Raw genomic sequence first — 12666 nt, forward strand, 5'->3', positions numbered from 1 at the left:
CAGCACCGTGGCAGAAATGTCTAATTAGATACAACAGAGGGACAGATCTGCATACTCAGGGACCTTTCTACACAAGTATAATTTAGGGAAAGCCAAATATTTATTTTAAATGGCTGTGCCATATGCTGATGAAATGCTAATCTGCACAGAAGAAAATACACTGTAAATAAACTCCCCAGAAGCACCTCACATTCACTGAGCTTCATCTTTCTGAGCAAACTAACAAGTAGAAGATAAAATCAACACCATCCATTCCAGACTCTCTTCCATAAGAAATTCAGGCAAGCTTAGGATGACATGGACCAGTGCTTTTCAGATCATGATCTGTAGCCCACAGGAGTACCTCTTAGAAGTCTGCAAAAGAAAAACAAACTTGCTCTAATTAAAGAAAAACAAACTTGCTCTATTTAATTCACAATACAGAGACCTTCAATCTCAGTACAAAAAATGCTAGGGGGCTGCAAATCAAAAGCAACTGAAAAATACTACTCCCTACTTTAGGGTTGGGGACTGGGAGTAGGAGGGGAGATTTTGTCTCCTCCACTGACCCCAGGACCTTCCACCTCCCTCCCCATCTTTCTGCCATCTCAACTCTCCATAAGCATTTGCAGCATCTCTTCTTGCACACCAAATTATACCCAGCACAACAAAGCCCCAGGACCCTACAGAAATACACCACTATTAACATTGCCTTATTCTCCTAACCCTCCAAACACACCTCCAGTCCCACCACATGCCAAAGCAAGAAGACATTTCAAGACACGCAGCAAGCTTTAGAAAGTCCACTTTGATTATCTAAAAGGCAGCTTTTGTAGCAGCAGTAAAATTTGGCCCCTGGACATTGGCATGTATTAAAGTAGCAAGGCTGGGTGATGAAATCTATTGGCAGTGCCTGCAATTGGTTTCCTTTGAGCCACTTCCACTCTCTTACATAGGTTCTCCTCACTGGTGAAGACAAAGACCCACACACTTATCAATATGCATGTTGTGGTGTTGTCAGCATCTCCTTGAGGGTATTCCCCACTTGTTCTTGGTTGTGTTTATAAACCCTTTTTTAAACCCTTATTTATAAACGTGCAGAGTTGCTATGGTTTCTGTTCCTACCAGTCCAATTGGTATTCTGTGCACTTCTTCTCACCTTCACCATTTGGGTGACCTTTCCTTCCCAAGTAAGATCTCATGCCACCAGCCTGTTCAGTCAGATATCACACAACACACTGTGCCAGAACACCAACCATCAAGCAAAAGAGGGCTCTGTGGAACCAAATCATCTGCAAAGGCTGTCTGAGACGGATAAACAATAGTAATTATTTCAAAACAAATTGGAAACAGAAAGCACAGCCCAGCAGTGCAACTGCCAGACAAAAAGAAAGCCACAAAAAGAAGAAATTGCAGTCTCTATGTCTTGAGTACTCTGTATCTTCCTCTAGGCAAATATTTTTCTACCTTTCTGCTCTCCAAAGTCAAGTTCAAAAAATTCTTAATTCCAAGACATTTTCTTTTACCTTAGTTCGATGATGTATGCAAGGGGCTGCTTACAAATGAGAGCAATAGAGTTGCAAACTGGCAGTAAGAATTTATCTTTTGTCAAACAAATATTCCAAACACTATATTCAAGTGAGTTTGCACAAAGCTATACTGTACAGCCAGATAGGTAGGCAGGATGCATGATGAGTTCTCCAAAGTGAACATCCTGGGAATAGGTTCAGTTGCTCATGTACCAACCTGATCATGGCATCTCTAAATCCTAACACTGAACAAATACCCCATGGCTTCCCCCTAACTCTGAGAAAATGTTCCTACTGCCAACAAAGAAATCACAAAAAAGACAAAAGCCAGGAAACAGAGCTGGACATGATACAACCCTAACTCTGCCGTGCAGTAGGAGTGGGAACATCCCCACATTTTGCCACTTCATAACAACGCCAGAACTTCCTGTGTGGCACCTCCTTGGCTGCTGAGGTAAATTTTCTTGCATTGGGCAACCAAGACATTTATCCCATCTGCTTTTAATGCTAGCTGGGCCCGTCTAAAGAAGAGGAAAGTTGTCTGAATGTTTCCAAGACCCCTACATTGCAGACATGTGTAGAAGCATAGCACTTCAGCTGAACAAAAGACAGCTCTGTACTGCAGAAAAGAGACTCCTCTATTAGAGGTACTGAACCACCATGTATGTGGTAAGTGGGTCAAGAATGGGTCACAACCAGCACACAGGACCAGGCAGACTCAGAAGGCAGAGAGGGTGAAATGTTCCTGTGCTGTGGGATGCAGAAGCACCACTTGCTCACTTGCTGCTGCAGCTCTGTTAGCTGTGGTGTGTGCGGCAGCTGGGCTCTGAACACAGGAGACTGAGGCATCCACAGCAATGGCCAACCTTTCACACAGTGCTCTGGTGAAACCCTTCACACGTGCAGGGAAATGGCTGAGTGAGACATTCTCTGAACTGCACCATCACCCTGCCTTTGCTATCACCAGCAGTCTGCTTTATTCCATCAGAGCACTACTGAGCCTACTCTTGTCCATTTGGCTCCACTCTGCACCACAGTGCTGCCTGGTGGACGGACAGCTCTCACAGAGGGGCTCAGCTGCTGCCCTGTGTGCAGCAGTGTGCAGCTCTAAACTGCCTGGCTCCCTGCCTGCTCCCCGGCAGCACAGTGTCACCTGCATATTCATCATGTACGTACTTATCTGTCACTACAGCTCTGAAAAAACACTCAATTCACAATCTGATTGAGGGTGGCTTAGTCCAATAACAGATTAAAAAAAAAATCACTATTTCTTCATCTGCTTTCACCTCTTCATGCCTGGATTGTACCATGAAGTCTTTGCTCATTTGATGGAGGACTTCTTTACAGCACACAAGGCCTTTCATCTTTCCCATGATCAGAACAAGTCAGTGCACCTTTGCTATTTCAGTCTCTTTTAAACTGAGGTGAGCTGAACTTTCTATGCAAAGATTTGACCTCTCCTGAAATCCCCTGATCAGCATTTCCCTTGCTTGCTCTTTCATGTTTGAAGCATTATGAAACACTGGAAACTCCATTCTTTCATAAGGAAGTTAGTGAGAAAATTCAAATAATCGACTCAGTCCCAGGAGACATGGGGTCTCTTTCCAAGTTTGAAAGCTCCTTCCTAATAGAAGTTTTGCTCTTGAAAGTCTCCTGGTTAGCAAGCAGCTGATGATACAGCTTCTCTGGAGCCTGATTATACTTCCAGCCCAGGGGCAAGTAATAAAAAAGGCTGCCTAGCTCTGTGAGGTCTGAATCAGGTGCTAACACTGAACATCTGCTGGGGCCTCTCTCCCCTACCCTCCCTTCCATGCTGGGTATTGGAGTATTCTCCATTTTATAGCTTGTGGCAACAAAAGGCCAATTTAGAGAGAAAGCATTGCTGACAGCTTTATCCAAAAACCCCAGACTCTGCTTTAACTGCTCTCCATCCAGGACTTTGGTGAAAGAGCACCCTGACATACTGAAGAGATCCACATGGTAAGGCAGCCTTTGGAAGCAGTTAGCAGCAAAGCACTCACAGCCCCACTCGAATGAGATGGACAGACTCTAGCACACATTTATTACTTCATACAACCAGATGCATATTGTACAAAAATTAACAGTGCCACCCAAGAGGGCCTTCACAGATGTTTAGAAAACACATAAATACAGCTCTAAAACATGTTTTTTATGTAATCCAGGTACAACTACTGAAGCACCACCTATTGTGTGTGGGACCCCCAGGTGTGGATGATCTCCATACACAAACAGGCACAGATTTAACAGTGTCACAGCAGGCTGGGACATGTTTGTCCATTGCTCTCCAAGGAATCCAGTATCCTTACACAAGAGTTTCCACCAGTGGGATGTAAGCTGGTCTTACTTTGAGCTGTAAGCTCATCCTTTGGGCCTTGAGCTGCCGCCCTTCCTTCCTGGGTTGCTCCTTGCTGCATCCAGTGCTGGCTCCCCTGGAGTTAATACCCCACTCTCCAAGCCCACCTAGGTGGGTGTGCCAGCATGACTTGGTAGAGATGAAAGGGTCAGCATGCAAGGGCAACTCCCCTTCCTGAAAGGCTGCAGCAGGGAAGGGATGGTCTCAGTCTTCTGGGGTGCCTGATCGAGCAGGGCCCAAGTCACAGCAGTAATGCTGGGCACAACATCACAAACATCTACGCCTGAAAACTTCACTTTTCTGTTCTAAAGGATGAATGGACACGTACAGTAAAAACATTTCTGGGGTAGAAACCATGACCTTTAGAGAAAAGGACTGCAGCACCTGAATAATTCTTATTAAAGGGAATGCCCAGTACAGTGAATTTTGCTTAACAGCCAAGAGGGAAGCTTAATGCCTTAAGGTAGAAGGTTCATCAAAGAGCTAAGGACTGACATTTTCACCAAGTGCTGTGCTTTCATCAGCAGGAAGGTCACTGCTTCTCGCAATGTGAAACTGAGCAAACTGGTACTTAGGCCTTACTAAGCAGCAGCTGCTGGAATCCCAGCACTGCTCTTGGGCAGTTGAGTAGGGCTGTTACTGCCATTCATGCCAATTCCCTTCTACATCTTGGTTGTGTAGATTAAGCTCCTTGGGCAGCAAAGGCCTCTTTAGTGAGAGACCCCTTAGTGCTAATCTGGCACTGGCCCTGAAAGATTTGTGTAGCAGTCAAACAAACAACAAACAAACAAACAGCTGTAGCAGCCTACAGCTTCATAAGGGAGAAATGACAGTCCATAGCAATATTTTCAGAGCTTTCACTCTGTAAAGGTCCAGTGATTCCCCAGGAGGAATTATAGAATCATTAAGGTTGGAAAAGACCTCTCAGATCATCAAATCTGGCCATTAACCCAGCACTGACATGTTCAATACAAAACCATGTCCCCAAGTGCCACATCTACACATTTTTTAAACACTTCCAGGGATGGTGATTTTACCACTTCACTGAGCAAACTAAGTATGCGATTTAAGGGTTTTGCCTTAGTGGTTAACATGTCATGGCCCAAGAGACCAGTGTGCTGAATTACTGACATTATTGGGAACTCCCAAGGACTGACAAAAAGGAGCAAATAAGGATATATTCCCATTCAAGAAGAGGTGCTGTGCATTTCTTACTCCAGTTCATCACATCTGTCTGTGCCACTAGGAGTCTCAGCAGAGAGCTGAAGGGTTGAATACCTACCAAGCTGCAGGGCAATTCACATCCACCAAGATACTTAAGGCTTAGCTCACAACATCACCAAAAACTCGAGAGCTTGCACATTTTTCTGGTTGTTTGACCACTCCTTCACATTCCTACCACAGGAAACTTTCATGTGCCAGTCTCACAGGCTGAGTCTGTGAAGAGCTCATATAGTCAGTGTGACAGGTATACTCTAGAGAGGACTTCTCATGTTAGACTTTAGAACCCTTCTCATCACTGCACTTGTATGAAGGAAGGGAAGAAACAGTTAAAAACATAAATGAGGTAATACGGATTATTTTAAATATTACTAAACCAGTAATATTTAACATTTTAAAGAAATCTTTGCCAAAAAGAATTAAGCATGAACAGTTCTATAATATAAACAGGTACAAGTCCCATTGCGTAGTAATGCTAGGAGAAAGTTCATATCCAATGAGAAGTGGAAGTTCACAGCCACTTGTTTTAAGGACAGTCTTTTGTTTTAAATACAGCCTTGTTACTGTTTTTACTGTATTAAACTCTTAGTACTAAAATAATAATAATAGTAATAATTATTACATTTAGATAGCACAGACAAAGCACAAGATGATATATAAGCATAAAAGTGCAAGTTATAACCTAAGTCAAAGTGACTACTGGTCAAACAGGTTCAAACTATGTTCAAAGAACAAGCATAAACCGGACTGAGAACAATCCTGAGAACAATGTCTTTTTCTTTCCCTCTCATTTCCATCAGAAGTCATTGTAGGTAACACTGGTAACAGTCTGAAGTGACATCAGTTCCAAATGGGTGTACATGAGAGGAGATTCAGGCCCATGTGTCATTCCCTCTGTGTAATGCCAATTAATCCACAGGCTTTGCTCTGAATATCCAAGCACAAAGAGAAAGAATAATAACTTGGATGCCACATTCAAGGGAGGCAGAAGCAGCACTTAAGAGCAAGGGGTACAGCAAGCCCTTGTCTGTTCCTCTGGAGTCACATCCCCCAGCTGATATATTAACTCCAGCCATAAAAAATGACTAGGAGGAAGTCAAGTAACACTGCTCTTCATTTGAAAAATAAAAAGACTACCCTCAGAAGTATGATTTTTCCCTTCCTGTTTGTCTTATTTTTCTACTTCAGAGATAAAATATCTTTTACAATATCAGCTCATTATTGTGTTCATTCCCTCTAAAGGCAAATAGCTTAAAAGATCCTGTCACCAGAAAGGGGTGGGATGAGGGCAGAGACAGATCTTTATTAAACCTTTAAAAAGATTTCTAACTCATTTTGAAAGTGAGAACAACAAAAACCATAAAACTCCAGCAAAGGAAAGCTGTCACTGACATTAAGCAGATCCAAACTCCGCCATCCATTTTTCATATTTCTCCAGGTCTGCAGCAGAAACAGATTTGGAGATTTTCTTCAGAGCCAGCTCAAAGTCCCCCTTGGTGACCGGCATCTGAAGCTCTTCTTTAGAAAGTGCACGAATCTCTTCTGGAGTTAAGCCATTAATACGTCTTCTCATTGCCATTAAAGATGCATCCCTGGAAATACAGGACAATGCATGGGAGCTAATTTCTAGCAGAATGTGCTGAATTTTGATTGTGTACTCTTGCTAGAAACCACTGGCAGGAACACTTAAGAGAGCATTTATTTACCACAGAAGATGCAGTTCACATCTTTCGTAGCTTCCATGTTCCCAGATCACTACATTAATTCAACATAAAGAATGCATTGGCACCAAAACCCATTTAAGCATATGGTAAATGTGCAGAGATAATTAAAACTATAAAACTGAAAACCTTTTACAATGATTCATGGAGATGAAATTTTACAACTTTAGAGCAGAAAAAAGCAGGGTAGGAGACAAACTCAAAGACTTTTAAAATTTTTTTATAGTGTGGATTTTTACACCACATTCCTTTTAGACTTTAACCTTCTCCCTGCAGCACAGCTCCGAAGGACAGACAGCAAGGGTTAAGAGTGCAGCCCAAGCTGGGCTGCAGGTGCCTGCTTGTCCATAGCACCTCGATGTGAGAAAGGCAGAGCAGGAGGCATCAGACACAGCATCATGTGGCCCTGCAGTGCTGAGGCCATTGATGCCTGTGGCTCCTCATGCTCTGCCTGCCCTGTGACTCCTCCCAGCTCAGATCCTGCCAGCCAGGCCCATCAGCTTGAAGAACACTGCTCATTTTCTCACAGTGGCCCACAGGCAGTCTGAAATTACATTTTCCCTTTCCCCAGGTTTTTCCCAGCAAGGGATAACACAAGCCTTAGGGAGAACAGGTAATTTCAATACTACGTGACACCGAGTGAGTTGTCAAATCCATGGAGTGATTTCACATTTTCAGAAAGGCAGCAGGGGGAGAAGAAAAAAGATTCCCAAGCCATGCTCTTACAGAATCAGTTTCTCTTGACAGGATTCTTAAGAGACATAGACTTCTGTCAGATAAGGTTCTTCAAATACCTATCCTTCACCAAAAAAGACTGATTTGCCAATAATGAAACAAATTGTGGGAACGGGATGGAAATAAATTAAGCACTAATTTTATAATCTATATCCCCCTTGCACCTAGAAGACTCAGGTAGACACCAAGATTTTGCTGTACTTGGGGCTGTCCAAATATCCAGCATATAGAAGTCCCAAAGAAGTATTCTGTGAAAGGAATTTTTTGGATTAAAATTCATGCCTTTAAACTAATGGGATTTTTTTTAAAAAACCTACTTTGTACTACATTAACATATGCAGATAACTACAGTAAATGAAGCCAATTGATTGTGTCATGAGACTTGCTCAGATAATTTTTTTCACTTCACATCCAAGAAAATCACATCTCACAGAAGATTCCATGGTCTTTGGACCACTCCACATGACAGCAATACATGAATACAGTAAATAGATCTGGGCCTCAAACACAGACACTGTGAGCATGGCTTCAGTAGTAGTGGGAAGTAGTATAGTAGTAGTGCCTTTTATCATATAATTCAAATTATTACTTTCCATGCAGTTCTATTTGCAAATTAAGGGCAATGAGATACCTGCAAACATTAGTGATGTCAGCACCAGAATAGCCTTCAATCTTCTCAGCAATTTCTTCAAGGCTGATATCAGGATCTAGTTCTACTTCTCGAAGATTAATCTTAAGTAGTTCTGCCCTGCCTTTTGCTAGAACAAAAAAAAAACCAACTTGTTTGAAGACTGGCAAGAGTTACACTAAAGAAAGATATAAACATAACTTAGATTTTTCAGTGAAAAGTATGAACAAAAGAGTTCAATATAAGAAAAAGAGAGAACAAGTCATATTGAAGTGTACAATCAAATATAGTAAAGCACTTGGTTAAACGCAGTATATTAAAACAGCATGGTTGAGAGGTATTTGTCAAAGTGATCTGTCATTAAAAATGCCTGTTATGTCTCAGGTGATAAAGCATTTGGTCACATATTACCCAAGGGCACGAAAGCACAATCCTAGAAATTTCTGTTTCTTCTCACATCCCTTTGGATCTACTCCCTATTCAAGGGTTTGACTGCATATTATTCATAGAGTTTCATTAGAACTACAGTAAGGATTCTATTAAAAGAGCTTCAGACAGCACAAACCCCTTAACAACAGACTGAACTTTAAACATATGTTGAAGCAGTTTATTCAGTTGGGACCCAAGAAATCAGCTGAAGCCTGATAGAAAACAGACATTAATACAATAAACATATATTAATATATTTTCGATACAAATGTCCTGGTATCCCACTTTCCTACCCAGATGCAGTGTGCACACAGTGATAACCAGCTGTGTAAATGAGCACTTACACAGTCAATTAACCATTTCTCTTGCAGAGGGCATGTGCATGTGTGCATTTGGGTACATATGTTAAGCAGCCTAAGCTTGTAAGAGGGAATTCACATTTGACAGCTTAGGCCTCTGTGTTACTCTGCACAAGGGTGGGAAAGAAGAGGATGACTGGTTTCCTGGCTTTCACTGCACAGAAAAAATACACCAGCTCAGCATCTTTATTCCCCAAGTGATCAATTTTTATAACCTATAAAAAAGGACAGCCACAACAGAAGGAGCAGCAGTAGGAAAGGCTAAAAGTCTTAAAGAAATGTCCAATAAGACACATTATATTTTATTCATTGATGTCCCTAATTAGTTTTTTTTTTTTTTAGGTTTTGGGGAAGGAGAAATACAAAAGAAAATAGAAAGCTTGTCTAGAGCTGGTTTTGTTGCTTTGCAGAACTCAAAAGCACAGAGTTATCCATTACACACAACTGGCACTAGCTATAGAATGGGGATTTATTATTTAGAGAGCACAATGTACACACAGCATACCTGCAGAGAGTATCCTGCACTAGAGAACATTCTTCTAATTGTTGCTGTATGGCTAAGCAAGTTTGTGCAGCATTTTGAAAATTAAACACTACAGAATATAGCTTGCATCAATTTCCACAATATACAGGTGTATATATGCTACCATGCCACTTTTTCAGTTAAAATGCCTGACTTGTGTCAAATCACACAGCACAGTTATAAATGCATCACTCAGACTTGCCCAGAGTAGCACAAACACAATAGAAACTAAGACTGGAAATAAAACCAGATCACATCTCCTACGTGGTCCAGGTGTAATACACTGTGTTAAAAAACAATTTGGTTTAATTAGAAACAAGAGGAAGAGCTGATAGGATTTTAAACTAATTGGTCATAAAGACAGGCATCCTATTAGGAGCTGTTACTGCCTGTAAGCTGCAAAGATAAGCCGTAGAACTATTAGGTGTCCTTAGAACTGCTAAACTCAATCATAACCACTGTCACCATGGACATGCATCTTGTTAGTGTGAGTGCTCATGCAGGGAGATGAGGCATGCACTGTACCAAGAAGAAACGGAACTATGCAAACTTCAAGTGATAGGAATCTCAAAATTAATAGGACAGGTGAATGACAGCTAGGAAAGACAATACAAGCTGAGATGTCTTAGGGCAGGAAAGCGATCAGCCTGCTGCATTCTGAGTGACTGGAAGCACAGTAATAAAGGCAAGCAAGCAGTGATTTGCAATGAACTAAGCCTGTAAGTGAAAATTCATGGATTCACTTCTTTCCATTAGTCTGCAAGGGCATGGAGTGCATTTGCAATATTTGTGAACATGTCCAAAGGCTGCCTTTGATGATCACTCAAGGACTGACTGTTAAACATTTAAAATAATTCCAGGCTCATTAAAACTAACTCTCTTTCAAAATATAAGAACCCATCAATGGCGTGCAATGAAATGCCACAGCTCTTTGTTTTTCAGCCCCAAGCAAGCAGTATTTCTCTTTTTCTCACTCTCTTTAAAAGTAAAGCAATCCAGACAAATGATTAACCCCTGAATTACACTGCTCATCAAAACCATCAGGATTCCTCATAAACACAATGGTCCTGCAGTAATCCTAAACTCATCTTGTAAAGAGGGGAAAGGAAAATGGTCTTATCAAACATACCTGTGGGCAAAGGTATATAAATCCTCTTCTCCAGTCTCCGCCGGAGAGCTTCGTCAATATCCCAGGGAAAATTTGTAGCAGATAATACCATAACCATCTTGGAAGGGTCATCGTTTTCCAGAGCACCACCTACCCCTACAAGCACAACAGTTCAGAGCAATTTTACTCCAGAGCTCTCATTGATTGAGATGCTTGCTGAGAAACACTGCATAGACAAACACAGCCTGGACAAAGCTAAGCAACAGCTCTCTATAGTCCCGTGTCCCTTTCCAAACTTCCCATAGCTAGGTGTCACAAGACCATCATTATCACAGAAAGAGGGACAGTTCATTACTTTGCTGAGTCAGGGGAGGGCTTTCTTTGACAGTGCTAATACAGAACCATATGTGACTGTAGCCCTACTAGTCCCACTGACAGTGCTATCTATCTCTGTCGAGTCTGGTCATAGAAGAAATAGGAGTCACTCAGCTTACCAAGTGAGAGCTGCAAAGAGATCAAAAGCTTTCCTATCCTGAGCTTACCACAATGAACCTGCAAATTTGAGAAGATTTTAAATAGTAGTTTATACAGCACTTTATGATAGCTGCAATATAAAGGTGGCTATCAAACCTCTACACCATACAATATTCCTCAGATGGTCATGCTTGCTGTGTGCACCTGCACAAAACATGTACTATGTCTGACTTAAAAGGGTAATATTAGCTGCCATCATAGAATACAGCAAAAGCAGATCTCACAATGGGGTTCCACAGTTGAAGACTCTAGCCAAGGGCAGAATTTTGTTTAAACTGAATACAAATTAAATACCTGCATTAAACTGCACAAATCTCCATTATTTGCTTCTCTCTGGAGTCTGCGTCTCTTTAATATGAGCTTTCAAGTCACCCTAAAAATATCCAGTTTAGAAAAAATAAAGCAGAACACCCTTTTCAGTTATCTGTTGTTGAACACTCCAAAATACACTCCGTTCTGCCTCGTTTTTCTCTTATCCGTAAAGGCAGGTTTTCCAGATGGCTCATCTTCTTATGTTCCCACCTGCAAAGAAACAGCATCCCAGCCCTAAAGCCAGACCTAAGCCCTTGTTATCCATTTGCACAAGCAGCTCTGACTTGACTCTGCGGCTGGCCTCGTGTTCGTCAGACGTGCCTCTGCGGCTGCAGATGGAATCGATCTCGTCTATGAAGATTGTTGTTGGCGCATAAAACCGTGCCTTTATTCAAATGAAAACATCACTATTAAGGCTGCTCAGCAAGCACAGGCCCTCATCAGACCACAGCCCAACCCTGCCAGACATACTGCATACATCTCTTCCCTGACTGTCACAAAGAAGGAATACAAGGCCTTGATTTAGAAACTGTCATATGCTGAGGTTTATATACTTTAAATTGTACTCCTTGAGTCGGTGTTGGTTGGCTTTCCCCAGAAAATGACATTGAGAAGGGGAGAAGAAAAATTATCATGATATAATAGTCTTCTTGACACAGTATAGGCAGTTTTCATATCCAGGTTTTGGGCTGGTGAGGGTTAAGCATAAGGGACCTCAGCAATCTCAACAAACTCAGGTTTTAGCTGCAAATATTACAGGAGTGCAGTAAGGGTCCCAGAGGTATAGTCCACATGGACATGTCCTTCACACACCCTGCATGGTGGACTATACCCACAGCTTCACTGAGAGGCTTGTGACTATCATTCAGAACAAAAACAGAACTAAAACATGTATTGCTTCTAGAATAACTGTTCCAAACCCCTTCCAATTTCTAATCTACTTCATATGGGATTGTTACTCCATAACCAAACAATTCTGAGTTACTGTTGAGGTCACAACTCACTATTTATTCTGGAAAATGCTATCCAAAGCACGGGTGATGAATTTTCCATCTTAATCCTCAATAAGATACCATATGTGGAAACCCAGAAATTATGTTTTTCTAATTGGTTGAGGATGTATCAGTTCAGTGAACTCCATGCTTCCAACATGCTACTGGAAGGGCAGGGAACCCAGAGTGCTGTCCTTTCTCACCTTCATGAGCCTCAGATCA

The 12666-nt window shown here is 41.7% G+C and overlaps 1 protein-coding gene across 1 annotated transcript in view; it reads right to left on the reverse strand.

The window, feature by feature from the left end:
* Positions 1 to 3551: 3551 nt before the first annotated feature.
* The window catches only part of KATNAL1 (katanin catalytic subunit A1 like 1), a 33131-nt gene continuing 24016 nt past the window's right edge, over positions 3552 to 12666 (reverse strand). Inside the window, 4 exon segments of the mRNA XM_066313137.1 lie at positions 3552 to 6695; positions 8191 to 8317; positions 10628 to 10762; positions 11699 to 11837. Of these exon segments, the coding sequence (XP_066169234.1) occupies positions 6497 to 6695; positions 8191 to 8317; positions 10628 to 10762; positions 11699 to 11837 (600 nt within the window). The 3' untranslated portion in view covers positions 3552 to 6496.

Source organism: Sylvia atricapilla, chromosome 2, assembly GCF_009819655.1.
Source record: "Sylvia atricapilla isolate bSylAtr1 chromosome 2, bSylAtr1.pri, whole genome shotgun sequence".
In the NCBI taxonomy this organism is placed as follows: domain Eukaryota; kingdom Metazoa; phylum Chordata; class Aves; order Passeriformes; family Sylviidae; genus Sylvia; species Sylvia atricapilla.